Source organism: Callorhinchus milii, unplaced genomic scaffold (genome assembly GCF_018977255.1).
Source record: "Callorhinchus milii isolate IMCB2004 unplaced genomic scaffold, IMCB_Cmil_1.0 Scaffold18, whole genome shotgun sequence".
Taxonomy (NCBI): Eukaryota; Metazoa; Chordata; class Chondrichthyes; order Chimaeriformes; family Callorhinchidae; genus Callorhinchus; species Callorhinchus milii.
Genome location: NW_024704759.1, coordinates 10,627,665 through 10,648,987, shown reverse-complemented (window position 1 = coordinate 10,648,987; position 21,323 = coordinate 10,627,665). Strand labels below are relative to the sequence as shown.

General features: G+C 40.6%; 1 protein-coding gene across 1 annotated transcript; it reads right to left on the bottom strand.

Moving 5' to 3' along the window:
* Positions 1-4,445: 4,445 nt before the first annotated feature.
* On the bottom strand, positions 4,446-9,881 carry LOC103172840 (beta-1,4-galactosyltransferase 5). Its single transcript, XM_007885548.2, has 5 exons — positions 9,718-9,881; positions 8,738-8,925; positions 8,157-8,279; positions 6,112-6,213; positions 4,446-5,519 (listed from the first exon to the last, which is right to left on the bottom strand). The coding sequence occupies exons 1-5, from the start codon at positions 9,763-9,765 to the stop codon at positions 5,372-5,374; spliced, it is 609 nt and encodes a 202-aa protein (XP_007883739.2). The 5' UTR covers positions 9,766-9,881; the 3' UTR covers positions 4,446-5,371.
* Positions 9,882-21,323: the final 11,442 nt, after the last annotated feature.

The window sequence follows — 21,323 nt, the reverse complement described above, 5'->3', positions numbered from 1 at the left end:
GTGCACGCACCAAAGGGGCCTTCAGGTAAGGATGACCTCTGGGTAAGGGTTCATTGGTGTATGTAGAATTTCCAAGGGTATGGAAAGATACACTGAACATACAAACCCATAAACCAAAATGCAGGCCAGTTTTATTAAAGTAATAAATCAATTAAAAATTACAAATAATATCATAATAATAATCCTTGCATTTGATATAGTGCCTTATCACGTCGTTGAGATATCTCAAAGCGCTTCACAGGATGTACTGTAAAGCGAATTGACTGTATATTTTGTGGGCAAAATATTTAATTATAAATGTTAAAATAGAAATGTTTTTAAAAACTAGAGGCCACCAACAGATGGCAGAATAATCCTGCAGCTACTGCAGTTAAAGGCAGTCAGCTGCCTCAATCCTCCCAAACACCACTCCAGTGAACCATTCAAGGACAGAACCCACTCCCCACCCCATCCCCACTCCCCTACTTACCTTCCAGCTCCACCTCCTTTCCCCTCTACTCTCCGACACCATCAATCTCTCCTATCATCTGGCATAGTCCCCATCCCCCTAAAAATCTAAAAACAGCTATAATCACCCCATCCTGAAAAAACCTTCCCTGCACCCATCCCTGCTTTCTAAATACCAGCCCATTTCCAACCTCCCTTTTCTTTCCAAGGTCCTTGAAAGAGTCATTGCTTCCCAGCTTTGCTCCCTTCTTTCGTACCACTCCCATCATGAGCCCCTCCAATTGCAATTGGCTCACAGGACGGAAACTGCTCTGGTCAAAGTCACAACCGACATCCTGTCCATCTGTGACCAGGGCTCCCTTTGCCTTCTCATCCTCCTCAACCTTTCTGCTGCCTTCGATACCATGGACCACTCCATTTTCCTGCACTGCCTCTCCTCTCACCTCAACCTTTAAGGTTCTGTCCTTGAATGGTTCAAGTCTTATCTCTCATGCCATCTCCAATTTATCTCCGTCAATGGTTTGTCTTCCAGCCCCCGCAAGTCTCATGCCGTGTTCCTCAGGGCTCTGTCCTCGGGCTCCTCCGCTTCCAATTTCTATACGCTCTCCCTTGGTGACATCATCCACAGACATAGGGTTAACTTCCACATGTACGCAGGTGACACCCAACTCTTGTCTCTCTGCCCCCAGACAGACTGTCTGTCAGGTATCAAGTCCTGGATGAGAACCAACTTTCTACAGCTGAATGTCAGCAAGACCGAGGCCTTCCTAATTGGCTCGCGACAGCACCTCAGCACCTCAAGACACTGGCAGCACCAGCATCTATGGATGCATGCTCCACCTTACCAAGCCAGTTAGGAACCTGGACGTCATGTTTGACCTGCAACTGTCCTTTCTCCCCCATATTCATGCCATGACCCGCTCTGCCTTCCCCCACCTCAGCAACATTGCCCGACTCCACCACTGCCTCACGCCTTAGGCTGCCGAAACCCTCATACATGCATTTGTCATCTCAAGGCTCAACTATGGAAACTCCCTCGTTGGCCTCCCCAACTTTTCCCCCCACAAGCTGCAGATCATCCAGAACTCTACAGCTCATGTCCTCTCCTGCACCAGGCTCCGTGATCCCATCACCCCCACCCTCGCCTGGCTCCACTGGCTCCCTATCCCTCAGAGCTGAAAATTCAAAATCCCTGTCCTCACTTTCAAGGCCCTCCACAGCCTTGCCCCCTCCTACATCTCTGACCCGTTGACCCTCTGTCAACCTGTCTGCTCCCTCCGTTCAGCAGGTTCCGGCCTGCTCCAGGTCGCCCACCGTGGGATGTCCTCCCGCCGTGAAATGAAACAAAATGGAATTTTGTTCTTGTTAAAGCAGGAATCAGAGATCAGCCAGGCCTCCAAGACCAAATTTTAAGTCTTCATCTCCAAGAGAGGTGCAAGAGATTTGTACCGATTCTTAACTGCATTTTCTGTTTTATAAATAAATCATTTGGAAGCTACCATGGAATGATTTAGTAATATAAATAGTATAATATTAGACCCAGAGACAAGATTGGTTGAGAAAACGGCCCTTCAGCCCACTTAGGTATAGATCAAAATCTTACCATGATGTAAATACTTTGCTCGAAACGGCTTCAGAATCGACCAAAATCCCAAGGGAGGGTGGCAAAGAGGATGAGAAATGGCCATAATATTTGTTTTGTGTTCAAGCAGTTGTAGTACAAATAATCGTTGATTTAATAGAGCACCTATCATAACAGGTAGAATGATGTGTGGATCAGGGTCCAAGTCAAGCCGGGGGAGAGACACACACAAACACACACTGAGTCTATTGTGTCAAATATAGGACAGAAGCCCTTAAGGTGAGCTGCTGATCTTATAAAGGGTTGAGTTGAGAGAAGAGCATTTGAGAACACGTTGTATAAGGAGAATAATAATCCTTGCATTTGATCTAGCCTTATTTTGTCCTTGAGCTTCTCAAGGCGTTTCACAGAATATATTGTAAAGTTAACTGACTGTATTTTGTGGCTTGAATGCCTTGCCATATGCTGTTGGGAAGTTCATAGGCAGCAATTTGTTCAGAACATTTTAAATGTTTTTTTCCCCATTCTATTCTCTGCAACTCAAATTAACAAGTGTATAAACTGAAATATGCCCCGTCCCACAGTAATTAAAACACACGCGGCAATTTATAGTGGAACTTTTTATTGAAAAAAAATCATTCATAAATTAATACAAAAATGTATAAACATAGGCTTCAAAGATAGGACAGAAGGCTTTGAGGTGAAATACCAAATTGGAGCTCTAAATTTGTTTTTCTCAGTGCACAGGTCTAGAACTTTGCTAATCTCGCCAGCTTGATCTTGAAAACATGCAAAAAAAAACTAGATAGAAATATGAAGTTGGAGTCATTTTTACATAAATAATTCATGCCAACAGTTGAGAAAAACAGCACAGCAGTTTATGGTGCAAAGGATATCTGTACTTTGCTAGCATCAGTGTTCACCATCAATGTCAGATTAAAAATGTGAGACATTTCTTTTTTTATCACTAGCAAGTCCTAGATGCAGTCAAAGCCCCTAATTTAGAACATATATATATATATACATATATAATAATATATACAGTAGGAGTCAGGTTCTGTGTCGATTCAAGTAACCAAATTAACTTCTCTAATCATTTTGTTCCCGACAAGTAGCACCTTACTAAGTTGATATTGAAAGGCTAAGAGATGCATCGATGGGGGGGGAAAAGCATATTTATTGTAGAAATGAAACTTCCTGTGGTGTGAACTTTAACATTCAAAAGATGTGTAACCCTGCAACAGCTTTCCTATTCCTATCTGCACTTTTTTTTCTTCAACAAAAAGAACACGTATTCATTCTACTGCATTGAGAAGTGCACACTGATAATTTTGTTTTCTACAAATTGTTCACAACGCAACCTGCTTATAGTATTCAAACATCGATAAGTATAATATTTAAGTGCTTCATGAAAGCTGGGAGAGGAAAAGGACAATAAAAGGAAATGTCGTCACGGGAAGTGTGACTTCAGACAGTCGTGTCAAAAAAAGGCATACGTTTCACAAGTATATTTTCTGCACTGAAGCAAAATAGCAACTTAAATTACGTTTTTTTTTAAAAAAACCCAGAGTCAGCAGTGTTACAAAATTAGGGGAAAAAAAGAACATCTAGATGTTCTCTTTACTGACCTTACACTCTTTACTGCCTCATATCTGGTCTTCTGAAGAATGCATGTAATGGTCCTTTGTGAAACATTAGCTTGAAATCCACAGTAACGTTTTAAAAGCCTACCATTACCAGCCTTTCAAGGACATTCAATTACAGATGCCCCCTCATCTTGGCTGTGAAAATGACCTTGCAAATCTAACATCTACTGAAATTGTGAGGTTCCCTCTGTAAACATCAGGGCCTGTGTGTCATATCACCACTACAGCACATTTGGATGGGCACCATGGGGCTCATACGAGATGTAAACTATAGATGAATATAAAAATATACATGATATACACTATATATATTTATATTGATTTCTCCTTGCTTGCTGGGGTCCTGCTCATAGATCTGTGGCAGTAGCTTGCAAGCAGGTTTGCCAGACCACCTCTATGCCCAACTGAAAAGCATCTCATCCCAGTCCTGCTCAGGGAATCCTAGATGCCATCCCACATCTTATTCTGTGGTGAAGAGCACTGGCACAACAAAAAACACTACTACTTTATACCAGTCAAGTTTGACAATAGTTTGATCCATCTAGTTGTTCATCGGGAAGTGAAGGGGGTTGGGAGATGGGGGAAACAGTTCAGCCCGATAACAAAAAACAATCAGCTAGGAAGACAACTGGACTTCTGAATGCAGAACATTATGAAAAACTTTTCAGAAACTTAAAAAATAAATTAAATCAGTAGTTGTACAACGTCTGGAAGTCCTCATTGACCTTGCTCAGAAGAGATGGAAATAGCACAGTCTTCTGACTCACTTCCTACACCTCAGTCTTGCACCTTAAAGTTGCTAATAAGGAAATATTAATGCCCCTGTATCATTGGCACACACGCCCATTCGCTTAGCAAAATAAGTTAGTATGCAAACATATAATCATAGACACAGAGCAATGTGAGGCAACTAGGGTCTAACACTTCAAATAAGACATTTGGGGGGGAAAAAAATTCTAGGAACAATTCACAATCCTTAACGGCACCAGAGTGCAGCAGTAAAAGATGGCAAAATCGTGATATTGCATGGAAAAAAAATCGGGGATATTGTATTCAGTTTGTTCTATGTATTACAAATGCACAATGACTTGCATTTCTTGATCTGAACATGTAAAGACTTCTGGTTCAGCAGACTGTAAAAAAAAAGGCAATTCACATACATTATTTACAAATAAGATGTCTTCTGGTAGAAGTGCATTAATTGCTAATGAATAAAAAAAATTTCAGCAAGTTTAATTTAATCTTCAGTGATTGAAAAGGCAGCAGGCCATTTGTACTCGGCATTCTACACCAAGGTATCACACAATACAGTAACTTCAACCAATCTGTGGGCTTGGGGTAGGTTTCAATTCATTCCTGCAACGGCAGTTGCTTGGATTCATTTTTTCCCTTCTTGATTATCAACGGCACTGCTATCCACAAGGAAGGAGGGAGGAAAGGAATACACTGATGGGAGTCCATTACCAAATGACGCTGAAGTCCTTGTTAGACGTTGTTTAGAACCATCAGTTCCGCTACACAGTCCTTTTGCTGACCATGGCACAACTCGATTACTAAAGTTAGATCTAACTTCTCGTTTCTTCCTCAAGGTCGAACTGCTATTTGCTTAGATTGCTGCAGATCTTTACCAGTAAAAGTTCCAAAAGTCCATCCATTATGTTTTCTCTTGGCAAGAGACCCTAATATCTATTATAGCTTAATAGTCGTTTACTGGAGCCAGCTCCGGTGTCAAGTTCACAGTTATGTTTTTATACAAGGCATAAACTGTGATATTTGGAAAGTACTTCAAGTTGCTCAGGCCATCGACCTGTTGCCTCTCTTTAGAATGTCTCAATAAAGCATATCTGCAATCAAGAGAATAGTATCAAAACAAGGCTTATTGCACATCAAAAAACAAAGTTAATTATCTTCTCTCTCTCCACCCCCCACCCCACCCCGATTAAAAAGTTAACCTGAGCTGAATCTAGGGTGACCCGTGCTCGACAACAGAATGTCAGAATATAGAGGCCATGTTCTGTGGCTGTCTCAGTAGTCTGGTTCCTGAGCCAGGCAAGTACACTGTACTCCCAGTTGGCAGGACTTAGGAGCGGCAGGAATTCTTCTCATTTGGTTCTTGTTAACCCTGCAAGTCAATGCTCCATGTGGTAGGGTGTCTCCAGATGGACAAGCCGCAGAAAGCTTCCCAAACATTGCTATCATTGGCAAGCTGTGACTTTAGCTAGTTGGACTGCAGCAGTACCCAAGCCATAATGAAATGGGACTTTTTCAGAGAGACAAATCAGTCATGTGGTTTCGATCAGCATGATACACTGATAGAACCATAAGAACAGGGGCTAAAAACTGGTTCAGGTTGGTTTCTCTCTCCACCCCCAACGATTCTACCGGAATTGAATGAAACATTTCAAGCAAACACGTTACAATGACATTTTCACTCACCTTCCCAAGAATTGTACCTCCCCTCGATGGTGATGGGGGATGGATTTATATTTTCCTAAATCACCTTCAGGTCTTGTTGCAGTAAAACCAGCATACTGAACCCTGAAGGAAAAAAANTCATATTTTATATACATTATATAAAAAAAATTTGGTCACTCAATCCACAACTGTTTGCGGGGCACTGCTGTGCACAATTGGCTGCTGCATTTCACCCACAAATATACAGTCAATTCACTGTACAGTATATTCTATGAAGCACTTTGAGATGTCTAGAAGATGTGAAAAACACTATATCAATTGCAAGGATATTATATGTATTAAAAGTAAAACTAGTTAGCAAGTATTCCCGATTGCAAAATATGTAAATCTCACATGATTGCAATGAATCACGAGATTCAGGTAAATGTTTATTCATCTAAGGCGATGGAGCTATTGAATTGTAATATCAAAGAACTTCAGCAATTATCAACAAGATTTGCAAGCTGAATAGTAAGATAGCACAGAAGCTACGCATTTCTGAGGTACAATAGAGTTCAGACTGACCACAAACAGCCTTGATAACTTATCGATTAAACATAAAACTAAATATTCAGTTTCCAAATAATCATTTCATAACACAGTTAATATGATTCATCAGCCTTCCCAACTCTTCCCTTCACAAGCTGCAGATCATCCAAAACCCCATCACTCCCCCCCTCGCCCGACTCCACTGGCTCCCCATCCCCCAGAGTTCAAGATCCTTGTCCGCACCTTTAAGACCATCCATGGCCTTGCCCCCTCCTACCTATCTGACCTGCTGACTCCCTACCAACTTGCCCACTCCCTCCGTTCATCAGGCTCCGGCCTGCTCCATGTCTCCTGCCCGTCGCCCTACCATCGGTGGCCGGGCTTTTAGCCTCTCTGCCGCACACTCTGGAACTCCATCCCACAGTCCCTTCACCTCGCTTCCTCCCTCGCCTCCTTCAAGGCCGGTCTCAAGACCCTTTTCTTCAACCTTGCCTTTGGTCCCCCTCCCACCTCTCTTCCTTGCCTCAACCCTACACCACCCGTCCCCCATGCTCGGACCCCGACACCTGAATGTTCAGCGCTTTGGGACGTCCTCCCGACGTGAAAGGCGCTCTATAAATGTAATTTTGTTATTGTTGTTGTTCTCCACCAGTAACGTATTCCCTTATTCCCCAGCTTCCATACATCAAGTGGCTGGTGCATAACCAGCTTAAAGCCCTGGTAAAACAGGAACAAGTAAATGGAAATGAGAAAGTTTCCCCAACACTGACCATGCATCTTTTAAGCATGGCAGACCATCTAAATAACTGGGTTCTGTTCCAAACAAGTAAAGAAGAGGAAAGCAATGGGAAAATTGAAGAAGTAATGGAATGAGTTTAAAAGCCTCCCTTTTCATATGAGCAATATAACCAGAACTAGGGTAAATTTCTTAGAACCTAGAGGTCCCTTAACAGGATCCGAGTTAGAAGTATTTTTGACAGACCCGCAAGGCTTATGAGTGTGCAAGAACGTTTCTTTTGTCGCAACAAAAACTTTGACATTACATAATAATGCGGGAGAGAGAAACACACATATACTATTTTTATTGCAAAACAGCCTGCATGTGTGTACCAAAATATTAATTTTAGGACAAATGATATAATAGAAAGCAGAACCTTTTACAGCCTTACCCTCTGCCCTTATTTTGATTTAAGAGTGGTTTTCTCAATGTCAATTTGCATTTTTGCAAAGCGCTTTTCCTGTAGGATAGCTTTTCTAAGTGCTTTACAAGAATGTGGATCATCAAGCAAATTGGGACAGATAGCACCGGTGGTAGCACAAGGGTGACTGAAAGCACCAAAATATTTGGGAACGAGGAGTGTATGTGAGAGAGGCAGATGGATTTTTGTTCCAGAGAATGCAGTGTCTAGAAACTCGTCTGCCAATAATAACGTGAGGAATGTGCAGTGGGCCTGATATTTCTTTGTTAAACAGATGTCACTTTACACAGAATTCTATCCATAAATCCAGACCCCATTTACTAATCAAAACTGACCTACCTATTCCACAGATCATCGTCTTCACCTCCCCAACCCCAGAAAGCATTTGGAAAACCATTAATTTTCCTAAATTGCTCCACTGTCAATCCACTTACACCGCCAAAAAATTCATTATAAGGAAGCCTGTAGAAAAAGAAAAACATAACACAACCTCAGTTTTGCTCACAAAATATACAGCCATTTCACTTTACGTTATAATCGGTGAAGCTCTTCGAGACGTCGCAACGACGTGATAAGGCACTATATCAAATGCAAGGATTATTATTAAACTCAAGTATTTTTGTTCAAACATTTTTTTGGTTCAAAACTAGGCACAACCTGGACCACTTAGTGGGCATCAGTGTGGTAGGAAACTAGTTAAAACCCACAGAATAAGTAAATTCACAAGTCTTAAGTGTCCCTAGCCCACATATACATTTCCTGATGACTCATTGCAGAGCAAGCAGCATACAGTATAACAGAGTCTCAGTTATAAGTCTCAGAGTTGCTTTTCTGGGCCAAGGATTAGGATATAGCTTTGTAGAATTTCGAGTGAGGCGGAGGAAAACATAATGTGCTTCAAATCATAGAACAGGACTTACAGGTACATGTATTTATCCAATTTAGCAGCAAAGTGCCTTGGCATGTTTCCACACCCATAGTAGTTGCGATCGTTTTCAGGTATATGATCGACATCGTGAAAGATGACACAATCCCAATTCTCGTCTTTCAAAGCCTCCATAAATCCAACGTTGAACAGCATAGCACGGTTAAATGGCTGCATTCCGGCCTAATGAGAGAACATACATTTGACAATGAGGTTGGAGCCTGAATCAGCTTTTGATAATACATGTTTGCATTTTATAAAGAAATATGCATCACACACACTAGTATTTTATAACCAAATATCAGATATAGTCAGAGTTATCTTAAAATTATCTAAATTCCCCCATTCAGAGAACATTTAAATTAAGTACCCATTACATTAACATATTCTACCAGATAAGTTTGGTTGAAAAAACATTCCGGTTTGTTTGACTGACCCAATGGAAATTCCTGGTACTCAAACTCCTGTTACACTACTTGTTTCACAGGTAAATGGTTTATCTATGCTACTGGATCAGAGTTAACTGTGGATATAACACGTAGGCACCTTGTAGATTTGTCACAATTTGAGGGGTTACTCTGGAAATCTCGTCACCAGATATTGCTTCTCTCTAGTTAAAAGCATTGAACCACATTCAATTAACTGTAAATGGAGATGGAACACGTGTAATTATTGGGAGGGGTTAGGTGGAGGGTGCGGGGAGAGAGAAAGCCAGCACAGAGGAATCCTAGATTTATTGTGGCATTTCCCAACTAAATAGTCTTTGGACTATTGACAATATCTTGCATACAATACAGACTCTGTTACTCTACCACAATTCAGTAGTTATTATAGATCAAAACCAGTTGACAATTGTTTAATGGATTTCTAAACCCCATTAATGTTTGCCATTTCTCCAAATATTAAATAGAATCATTCAATATTCTTTCAAAAGGCTAAGATAAGATGAACATTCAGACACTAAATGTTAGTTACCTGCTCAATTATGTAGAAGGCAAATTGCAAGCGTTGGTGCTGCAGCATTGGAATCAAATGCCTTAAGAGTATCGGTAGATGTTCATGTCGATTACGGAATGGAATCAAAATCGCCACCTGAAACAAGGTATAGTTCAAACCAATAAGAGTCAGTACACCTGATTGGAAGAGTAAATGACATTTAATAAGGCACCCTTTCAACGATTTGTGAACGTGATTATGGCTACCTACATTATTGCTGTAGGGAAAGTTATTACCGTTGATTTGATACGTATATAATAATGAAAGATGGGAAAGATGTGATATTCATACAAGGAATTGCCATTAACAACCCCTGATGGTAATGTCACACAGGAACTCCATTTGCATAGAAACAATCAGGCCAAACTCAGCGTGAAAGTAATTCTGTAATCTACATCTTCCATGTTCCTTCCAGAAGAAACGGGTCATTTATTTAACAAACCGGAAAAAAAATCTACGGCAAAAGAAGCTTCACCTGTAGTTTGAAGAGAATCAAATGCAAGGATTATTAGTAGTAGTAATGCAAAATAAAACTACATTTGTGGGAGCAGAGCAAGCAAGAGTGTTGAGATGGCAATTATCGAAGAATAAAAGAGTGTGGTTTTCAAATTAAAAAGCAGCAGCAGATCAATTTCTACAAGATTACACTAATGCGGGAGCTGGATTTCAAGTGCAGGAAATATATCCACCTGAATTTAGAACAATAAAAATAAAAAATAAAAAAAGAAATTGTTTACATTAAGAAATTGACTGCTCCTTTCTGCAGTCAAAATATCTTTTATTCCCCACCATAATATTTTGGTTACCTCCAACCAAATACCCGATTGTGGCTACTTGATCACACAACCCTGTAGTTGCCTGAGCAATACAGATCATAAAGGTCCCAGTTAGATCCCCAGTTACTGTCTGCTGGTTAAATAAAGAAATAAAGAAAGAAAGAAAGAGCGGATGAAAGAAAGAAGCTACAATTACCAAGTAAAATCAGATAGGTTTCTTCTCCTGATCTCAAAATTCAGCAACTTGTGCTGGAATTACCTGTGTGTGAACAACAGCTGAGCACAAGATCAGGCTAAGATGCAATTCCATTTAAGAACAAATAACCTGATGAAATGAATAGTGGCCACTTAGATTGTGTGCTAGAGGGTGACTAGCACCTGGGGACCAAATCCTCAGAAAGCATCAAATCACCTTCAGGAGAAAAAGGGAATGGAGAAAGGTGTCCCTACTCTTAAAAAAAGTCAACAATAATCTTGTGAAATGATTAGATTTGCAGTTAATGCAGAATTCCCCAAAAAAATAGAAATCATGGCAATGGACTGCTGCAATAAATCAGTAGCTGTAGTATTTTTTTAAAAAATGTAAAAAGCACAAATTTGGGCTTTTTTAAAAAAAAATCACAATACTAGTTTAGAACTTAAGCTATAGGAAGGACAAAAATAAGTTTTTTTTGTGTAAAGCAGGCAATAATTTTGTACCTTCCAGCGAGGAATACAATCTTTAGGTTTCCAATGACCACCAAGCTGTATATAAGGATCCTTCAAAAAGTGTTGATGAATCTCTTCCAGTGACAGTTCAGTCATGTTTACATCAATTGGCCCTTCTGTGTGGAAACAGTGGGAATGAAAAGGTCATTTTGTTAAATGTTGTCAGCGCTAAAATGCTGAGTGCAGCACTAAGCAATTCTAGAAATCACAATGTGGAACCTACAATCAAAAACCACAGAGTTGCTTTAAGTGTTCAGGGAACAAGAAGAAAACAGTGGTTTTCCAGATCCATTTGATCAATTCCTTTCTTCCAGATAATGTTTGTGAAACACTTAAGATTTTTTTTTATGCTGAATGGCTTGAAACTAGAGTACTGCTGACTCTTGCAGGAAAGCGGGAAGAGAGAGAGAGAAAGCGAGAGAGAAAACGACACCACACACACACACAATGTACTCTTAATCAATAGTTCAAAACCCATCACTCCAACAAAGAAACTAAGCTCAGAAGGGCAAAATCGAAACTTGCAGTGTTTAATACATTATATGCAAGCACTCAGAGACGTTGTTATGTAAATGCAAATGATTGTTATGTAGAAATAGCGTGTAAAACATTGTGCATGCATAACATCACATTATACTAGATCCTGACAGTATTAATAAAAAGACAGAACTTCCTCTTATTCAGTTAACAGTTTTAAGAGCAACGAGGCTACAGTGATAAAATTGCATTCTTATTTCCTAACGCTCCATTTACACTATTACCCATTTACTGACAGCCCTCTGAAGACAGACTGAACAATAGATAATACATCTCAGTAACAGCACTTTAAACAGTGGAATTGCTGATCCAAAGTTCCGCCATCTGCCAATTAACAGAAGTAGCATTCGTGCTAATCAGCCTGAACTACCTTCAGTGAGACCAGGTTCCACATACTGCAGCTACCTCTTCCCTTCCACCTCAGGCCTGACCTACTTTCCGAAGCAGCATGTAATATAGTGACAGATGCAATAGGATCCCCCATCATTTCTGCCCACCTCAGCTCATCTGGAAGACTGTGAGAACAGCTGGATGGGATGCATTTAGTCCAACTATTTTAACTGAAAGGACTCGCTTGTTTAAGATAAATTTAAACCATTTATGCACAGTGGGTTCTCGCCCAGTGTGGTGCAAGCAAGATTATCACGGACATTAACATTCCAGGTCGTTTGTTTTTGGAGTGGGGAAAGGAAGGAAACTTGGGAAAGCTAACATAAAAGCAAATTTCTTGTTTTTTTAAAAAAAATAGAAAGGGGCACGAGGATACATTACTACAAATGGCTTCACTGACAGATGAGATGGGAGTATTGTTTGTACAGCAGAAGTGATTTTCCTGTTTTTTTTCTTAAATGTGATTGTTTTGTTCACCTAGCTTTCCAACGTCAATCATGAAATAAAAATATGACCTTCAAGAAATGGGTGTATTTGTGGGAGTTTGGTGGAATAGAAAGATTGAATACAATTTTACATTTACAATAGTGCCTTTCATGTCAAGTGGACATCCTCAGGCACTTAACAAATCTGGTTTTGGCACCTGAATAACAGAGAGCTGCCAATTGAGGCTTCGATTAATAGGTGTGGCACTGACTTGTGGAGCTTCCAATTTTGGGTGGAGATTGGGAAATTTCATTCCCGCACTGTAAAGCATTCTAGATGCAGCCTCAAAAAGCAAATTCTTGCAATTCAGATTAATTTTAACCACAGATTAAAAAAACACTGCTCAATCAATTTCCAAAAAAACTCACAAACAATGACATGACGGTATACAATACTCACTCATAGAAGGAAGTCTTTCGGGGCAGACTAAGTGAGGAAGATAGGTAAAATCCTCCGGAAGAAACGTTGTAGTTTGTAGAACGGTTTCGCTGAGATTTAAATCGTCCGGATAATCTGTGGGGATAGAGGCGGAGCACAGGAGATTTGATATCTTCAACAGTTACAGGAAAGATTACACAGGGTGATCCCATTATATAACACTCCAGGCCAGAACACGAGCCCACTTACAACACCAGTGGACCCACGGTTACGAGACTTGCAGCATTCTTCCAGCACAGTCGGGCCAGGCCCATGCTCATGAGTGCTTTTAATTCACGGTCAAGAGCAGTAGATGGTGACCAGCTGGCTTCCAGCATGCTATGTGGTCAAAGAGGTCAGCCACGCCAGAAGGTGCAAGGGTCGTAAACAGCGAACAGATGACCCAGAGCGAAGCAGGTCACTTGGTTTTGCAGACCCGTTAGAATGCACGTCTAGTTTAATGGACTCAAATCATTGGGTGACAACAATGTCGCCCCCCCTATATATATATATATACACACACATTTTCAGTTGTGATCAGTTGTGTGTTGGTTTGACGTTTTGCGCGAATACAGTACGATAATTTGAGGCAGAATTAAAGTAATCACTGGCACCTTTGTAACTCGTTCGCTTTTGGCCGTGGATTTGGACAACTCGGGCACAGAATATCCCCGAAATGCTTTGCACATCATTTAAGTCAAATTCACTTTTACACAGCTTAGTAGCTTAGTGTCATTCGCGGTGCAACATTCTTGCACAAAATTCAATTAGAAATAGGGAATAACTTAACCCGTCATATGCTTCACCATCAACTTTCAATTGAAATTCCACTTTCATTATGTGAAAATCACAGCCACTGGCTAGTAGGACCACACAAAAGGAAAGACCTGGCTTTTTAGGCTTTTGGGTTAAAATAATTGAGGTGGAGGGGAGGCAAGGGGTAAAAAGTCAGGGTTGATCTAATAAATCAGGATTATTACTTGCGTTCTCAATGGCAGCTTTAGTTTAAAAGAGGATTGAATTTAATATTCAATTGTTTTCCCTTCCTGCCTCTTTCATTAAGCCCCATTCCCCCACCACATCAATCATCCTCTTCAGTCAAGGCAGGTTTGTAGTGGAATTGGTTACTGGGTACCACGGAAATCTGCATGGTAAAGCATTGGAGCTGTTAGTACAGTCTCCTAAGTGGACTTTATTCATTGTGGACAAACAGTAAAGACCTCCACATCTAGCTCTAATGATCCCTCCCTATACTGTTCTGCCTTATGTCAAGATGAATATCGAAGTACAGCAATCGCAGTAATCCCCTACCTACCTGCCCGTACCCTCCGTTCCTCTGGCTCCGGTCTGCTCCACGTCCCCCGCCCCAACCGCCCTACTATCGGTGGTCGGGCCTTCAGCCTCTCAGCCCCCAGGCTCTGGAACTCTATCCCCCAGTGCCTTCGCCGCTTCCTCCCTTTCCTCCTTCAAGGCCGGTCTCAAAACCTTTCTCTTTGACCGTGCCTTCAGCTCCCCTCTCGACTCTCTTCCTCCTCCTCGCTCCCTCCCTTCCCTCCCCTCACCTGACCATTTCCCCCTCCTCTCTCCCTCCCTTCCCTCCCCTCACCCGGACCATTTCCCCCCTGCTCGGGTCATGACCCAACTGTGCAGCGCCTTGGGACGCCCTCCTGACGTGAAAGGCGCTCTATAAATGGAATCTTGTTGTTGTTGTTGTTGTTGTTGTAATCATATCGCTGTAGATTGTAGATAATGTTTTAGTGATGACTAGAATAATCATCTTAAAATGATCCCTCTCTCCCTCAACCCCTTCGCCTCGCCCCCTCCTACCCCATCTTCAGGTCACGCCTGAAGACCTTCCTTTTCGACCGCGCCTACAGTCACCTTTCCCCTCCCCCTGGATCGGCCTTGGACTCCGCCATTGTTAAGCGCCTTGAGACACCACCCAGTGTGGAAGGCGCTATACAAGTGCAAGTTATTGTTGTAGTAAAGTGTTTATCCTAAAAATCAAATATGACGCACTAATGGGCATGTATTTTAGGGTTATTACAGAATCCCGTGAGTTTTTTCACCAATCTGATTTGGAAACAAGTCATGTATTTCTCATTTTTCTGAAATGAAAAGGAAATGATGCTGGCTGCTGCTTTTTTATTGTTAGTACATTTGGGACCCAGATGTTCCACAGTAATTATTAGGGTGAGTCAGCAACTAGAGGCCAAATTGGGAGGTTAAGTGAAATGTTTTCATGCACAGAGTAGTTCAGGTATGGAATGCCCTGCCAGGAGTGGTAATTGAGGCAAAAATCCATGTTCGCCTTGAAGAAGGAACCAGGAACCTTAAAAAGAGTCAGCTACAGGGGTATGGGGAAAGGTCAGGTAGGTGGGACTGAAAGGATTGTTCAAGGTCACTAACACAGACACAATGGGCAGATTGGTCTTCATCATAAATATCTATATTTCTATAGTTTCTGAGTGTGACTTTGATATTCTTATTTTCAATGCATTTAACCCCTCCAGCCTGAAAGCTGTAGATTCAGATCAGCAACTTGCACAGAGGCACTGTAAAGGGCAGAACAAGCATTGCTCATTTTGAATCTCTCCTGCTGCAAGATTTGCATTGTGCAGTTGGAGGTTTACATTAAATACTAATACGGTCTTGTATGTATCTATAAATAATTTGCCAAAGGAAAGAGAATTGTTAGACGTGCGAATGAAAATGCTTTTCTTCAGGTATCACATATTGGCAACAAATTAACCGTCTTTCTCTGACATACAAACATCACATTTGCCAATCAGTCTGAATTTTACAGGATATACGATCTGCATCTTAAAGGTGGTAACCTGATTACTGTGTAGTTACCTGTACCATTCAGGCTGCCGTTTGTCTTTGCATAAGTGCTTCGAACGACCTGTTCATACACTTGGGATCCTATTGTTTTCACACTCTCTCTAATCATGATGCCCTGGGCTTGCATCATAAACAGGTAGGTGTTCACTGGAAAAGAAAAAAATGTCCAATTAAAACGCTGCTCACTAAATCCGTATACAGTATTCATGATCTAATTGCAACATGATTCATGGACAAACCGGTTTTATGATCAAGTCAATAGAGCCATAGAAATAAAGCTCGCTTCTCAGTATAGGCGAAATAAAGCAAGCGTAGGTTTGAACTTAAGCTTTCCTACACACGACATTCCTGATTTCACTGACACCAAATAAAGGAGGTGGAGAGGAAGCTGAAGCTCGCGGAGCAACTGCTCACATGGCAGCATAGGCCCCAGAGCAAACGACACAAGAGGAACAAAACACAGCACACAGAGCGCACAGAAATACAAGCCATTAAAGGCCTACCTCAAGGTCCGATTCATCTAAGTTTTAAATATTAATTCAATCGACTGAGACAGTTCGACGTGGTTGGAAATGTCTTGCAATACAAGGGACAGCCAATTTCCAGTACCTTGGGGACGTCCTCCCAACGTGAAAGGCGCTATACAAATATAATTTATTGACGTTGCAGTGTTCAAGAGCCTGCAATATAATAATTAGTTTTCGTCTCTGCAATTTCAGATCCTCTCCCTTTCGGACTCTTTTTCTTTTATTGGTGTTACCTTTCAGCAAGGGCCAGCCAGCACCGGCAACCCACTTAAGTGACAGACGAGTCTTGACTGAAATGGGTGCATCGTAGCTAAGTCGAATCTTATCTTATCTTGAGGTTTGGACTGGCTACAACAGGAAACAGGGCTTCTGCTTATCCTGCCATGCTGTGTCAGACCAGGGTGTGCCTGAAGGCAACAGTTGGTAAAGTTCAAGAAGTGTTTTATTTTCCAAATGCACACTTGGGTTCCCAAGCCCTGAATCCTGCCAATCTATGCCTAGTACTTTCCTGAATTAAGCAAGTGCAACCCTCCAGGCGAAGAGAGTGCACATTCCATTCCACCAAGTGAGAAATGTCCCCATCTTGTGGTCCACAAAAAACTCCAGCACTAACAAAGTTCACAATGAGCGCTAAAGTCAAACACGTTGCAGCAATGACGTGAAAAAAGACACTTGCAATTTGTCAAAATGTTGGCGACCACATTAGGCTTTTACATTGTGTAGACTATGTCAAAAGGGGAATGTTAAGAACTGGTTAAATGGAAACCATTTGCATCTGCAAGTAAGGTTTTTTCTACCTAGAATTCAAATGTTTTAATGGCTTTCCTAAGTTTAGAACTAATAAGGTTACAGGTTAGAAGCTGACACCGCCATGACTCGAGTCGTTTCCCTACCCAAAGAATACCTAATCAGGCTATTAATAAAATGCTCCGAAATGCTAGCTACTGACCAGCTACTCTTCTATTTTTAGACCAGGCTGAAACACACATTCGGGTCTTTTGTACACGAAGGTCACATCCATGATAACGTAGCATAAGGAACTGCGGTAGTTGACTCTTTGGTGACAATATTACCTTGTAATTAAACATATGGAAATAGCAGGTCATAATGAATAGGCTGGAAATTAAAAGGTTCCGACTGAAGAAACCAATTCATTAAAAAGGAGGAATAAAAGATATGGGAGTAGAACTGAAAATAGAAAGGGCAGCACGTTAGCTTAATTACACCATGACAACAGTAGGATGCATTGAATTTTATTCCGCTTCTCTGTAGTTTGGAATTGCAACAAAGGGAAGCAATTGGTAAGTTTTTTTTTTATAATTTTGTTTTTCTAAATGACTTTTTAAAAAATGCAGAGTTTAAAATTGACCGGGTCGAAATTCATCTACAAAAAGGAAATCCGCTGGCTGGAAGGAAGCTGCATATTTCTGCCATTTAAACTTATTTGTGGTGAAACACAACCGAGTGGCACGCACAAATGATCAGGTGAGCACAGTCAAAAGGAAAAGGCTATTTTTGTCGAATAACCCATTCTGTGGTTGAAGCACTGCAGAAAGTGGGAGTGAATTGCCAGGCTTGAACAGAATTAGGAATCTGAAAATGATTTCTTTTTATAGCAAGTCATTTCGTTTTACAAAGGTTCTCTGTCCAGTGATATTGTACTGCATCATGGGACCTCCAGCATGAGAAAATCATGTGGAATTTACAGATTTCACGCATGAATTGCCCTATTCAAGAGTCCCACTAAGCAAATTAGAAAGCCAATTAAAAGCAAGAACAGTTCATTAGACTGAATTGTACAGACTGAATTGTACAGAATGCAGAATCAGGTTTCATGGACCAAGGTTAAAAAAAAGACACTAGCATTTTTACAAATATAACCAGAGGTTGAACTAAAATAAGCTTGCAAATCTAAGTATTTCAGCTTTTAAAATTCATTTTAAAATTGCTGGTTAGTAAGAACTAATAATAAGCCTTGCCTCTCACAGCGCTTTATCATATTGTCGTAACATCTCAAAGTACTTCACAGACTTTACCCTAGAGTGTAGTGACCATTTGTTGGTAAATACAGTTGCCAAATTGTGCACAGCAACTCCCTTGACATTTTAAATAACGGAAGTGGGATCTTTAATATTACCTGAACAGGCAGAAAGGACCTTGGTTTAAACATCTCATCTGACAATTATTATTATTATTATTGTATATATTATATTATTATAATACAACAATCCTCCAGTATTGCACTGTCGTGTCAGCCTGCACTCTAAGCTCAAAGACCTGACATGGGACCCACAACCTTCCACTTTCTCAAATGCAGAAGTTTGTAGTGAATGAAAGTTGTGCCCCTAACACCATCTGCACTGATCAAAATTTGTAGTTTGTTACAAAGGTTAGTCATTCATTTATAATTTGCAGCCAATAACAAGTTGTGTTTGTTCATATGCATCACACAATTATTTGCAGATAATAATAATAATCCTTGCATTTGATATAGCGCCTTATCACGTCTTCTAGACGTCTCAAAGCACCGCACAGAATATACTGTAAAGTGAATTGACTGTATATTTTGTGGGCGAAACACGGCAGCCAATTGCACACAGCAGCGTCCCACAAACAGGAGTGGATTGAGTGATATTCTTGTTATTTTTTGAAGGGATTATTACTCCCGGAAAGCAATCTGCCAATCGACTAAAACCGGGTTCCTACTTACTGCTAGGCAAACAGAGGTGTGTGGAGTATGGAAACATGCCCAAAGTTTTGCCCTGCCCTGGAGTCAAACCCAGGTCAAGATCTTAGTTATTAACAAACATTTTCATATTCTAATCTTGCAAAGGTTATAACTATTAGCATCTGTGATCAGTGCCTAAATTACTGTAAGGTTTGGTTGATTACTGCAGTACACATAAAACAACTGGTGTCCTTTTCAGCATTTGTACTGACTTTAGCATGAAACACACAATGGAGTAGTCAATATTGTACCATTATTGAAAAAAAATTACATAAAATGCATATAAAACCAGCTGGATTAAAACAAGTGGAATATATTTAATCTGAAAATTTCAGTGGGCTCCAAATTAGGCTTTTGAATTGTTGCTATAACTATCAACACGATTAGAGAAAGTAAGAATTATGTCATGAATTACATAAAGTGTAAACACTGTGGAGTTCAACCTTACAAGTAAAGGGGAACCAAATAAACAAAGAATCACTTAATCAAATGGGGAAAGTACATTACTAATCTATACCAGTGGGGGGAAGTTTCAAATCCTGACTAAACAGCACGCCATCTGAGTTCATTGGTGCCAATCATGTAAGAGAGTTTAAGAGGAATCTCTTTACACAGAGCAAGGTTAGAACTTACTAATAATAATGTCACTCAATCCACGACTGTTTGTGGGACGCTGCTGTGCGCAATTGGCTGCCGCGTTTCGCCCACAAAGTATACTGTTAATTCACTTTACAGTATATTCTGAAGCGCTTTGAGACATCTCAAAGTCCTGATAAGATGCAACGTCAAATGCAAGGATTATTATTATTGTTCACCAAGGTTTTGGAGCAGAATGTGAACTAGCACCAATGCTTGTCTAAAAGCGATTTATTGCCTTAATTTGGATGTGGCACATTCGCCCAAACAGCGCTACGTGTAAGAAAGTTTAGATCAGTGGTTGGAAACCTGAGGCTCGTGGGCTGGAAGTTTCTTCCAAACAGTCGTGGATTAAGTGACTAAAATTATTATTTTTTCTCTCAAGGAAAACGATCCCACAACCGCCTAACAACCGCTACGAACTGTTGGTAAGTATTCAATTCAATGATTCAGTGTTAAATAATGGAGGCGTTTAAAATGCAGCAGATTTGAACAGAAACTCAAAAATCAGTCAATTTTAAATGCAAGTATAAAATTTATCTCACGTCCTCAAAAAACAAGCAGCAGTAGATACAGGTATATAAAACGCCAAGGTTAAAGAGAATCAATGTTTTAACTCCTCTAAATAGGAGCCAGGTGGATAAATGTCTATTTAGAAACAGTAAATGTTTTGATATGGCGAAACCTTGGGCAAGTTTCCTTACTCCACACGCCTAATAATAATCCTTCCAAAAACAAAACAATAATAAATTGTTCAATTTTCAAGTGCGCAATCGGCTGCCACGTTTCGCCCACAAATATACGGTCAATTCACATTACAGTCTATTCTGTGAAGCGCTTTGAGACGTCAAGAAGTCGTGAAAAGCGCTATATCAAATGCAAGGATTATTATTATTATTATTATTATATAGGCCAGGGAGTTAATCTGTCACATTTGGGTGCACTCTTGCTTTTGAGTCTAAAGCATGTGGGTTCAAACCCCATGACGGAACTCTCTAGGATGACACTCCTAAGGTGACAATACAGTGTTGTTAAATCGAGGTCCCATCTGCCCATTCAGGTGTGCGATAAAGATCCCATGGCACCATTTGAAAAGACAAGAGAGTTTCCACCAGTCTCCTGGCCAACAATCCCCCTAATACAATTTGTCACTTGCTTCTTGACTGGTTGTGGGATATTACTATGCACAAAGTAAAAGAGGAAGAAAGTTATTCAACACAAAGCAAATTAATCGGCAGTCGTCGTAAGAGTCAATTATGACCACAATCATTTCCTGCACTAAAAATAAATGTTCCAAAAGTTGGCAATGAAACCTGGCTTAATTCCAATTCATACCCTTCAATCTGACCTTCAAATCACTTCAGTCTCATCCTACCCAATGCATCTCCTCCAGTTCTATTCTTCCTCCCTTGCCCTCGTGACTTTGATGCCTTTGTTCTTTCACCCTCTAGCCTCAAACTCTCCCCAACATTTCTACCTCGCTGTTTCTCCCCCCCTTACATCCAAACATCCAAAAGACCGTACATTTGGTCAATA

What these genes read in the sequence shown, in the direction of transcription:
- LOC103172840 (XM_007885548.2), bottom strand. Translation starts at nt 9,765, where the DNA reads ATGCTGCAGCACCAACGCTTGCAATTTGCCTTCTACATAATTGAGCAG. An exon ending in CCTTCTACATAATTGAGCAG is followed by an intron (nt 8,926 to 9,717) that starts GTAACTAACATT and finishes TTCTCTCATTAG; the next exon opens with GCCGGAATGCAGCCATTTAA. An exon ending in TTGGATAAATACATGTACCT is followed by an intron (nt 8,280 to 8,737) that starts GTAAGTCCTGTT and finishes CTTTTTCTACAG; the next exon opens with GCTTCCTTATAATGAATTTT.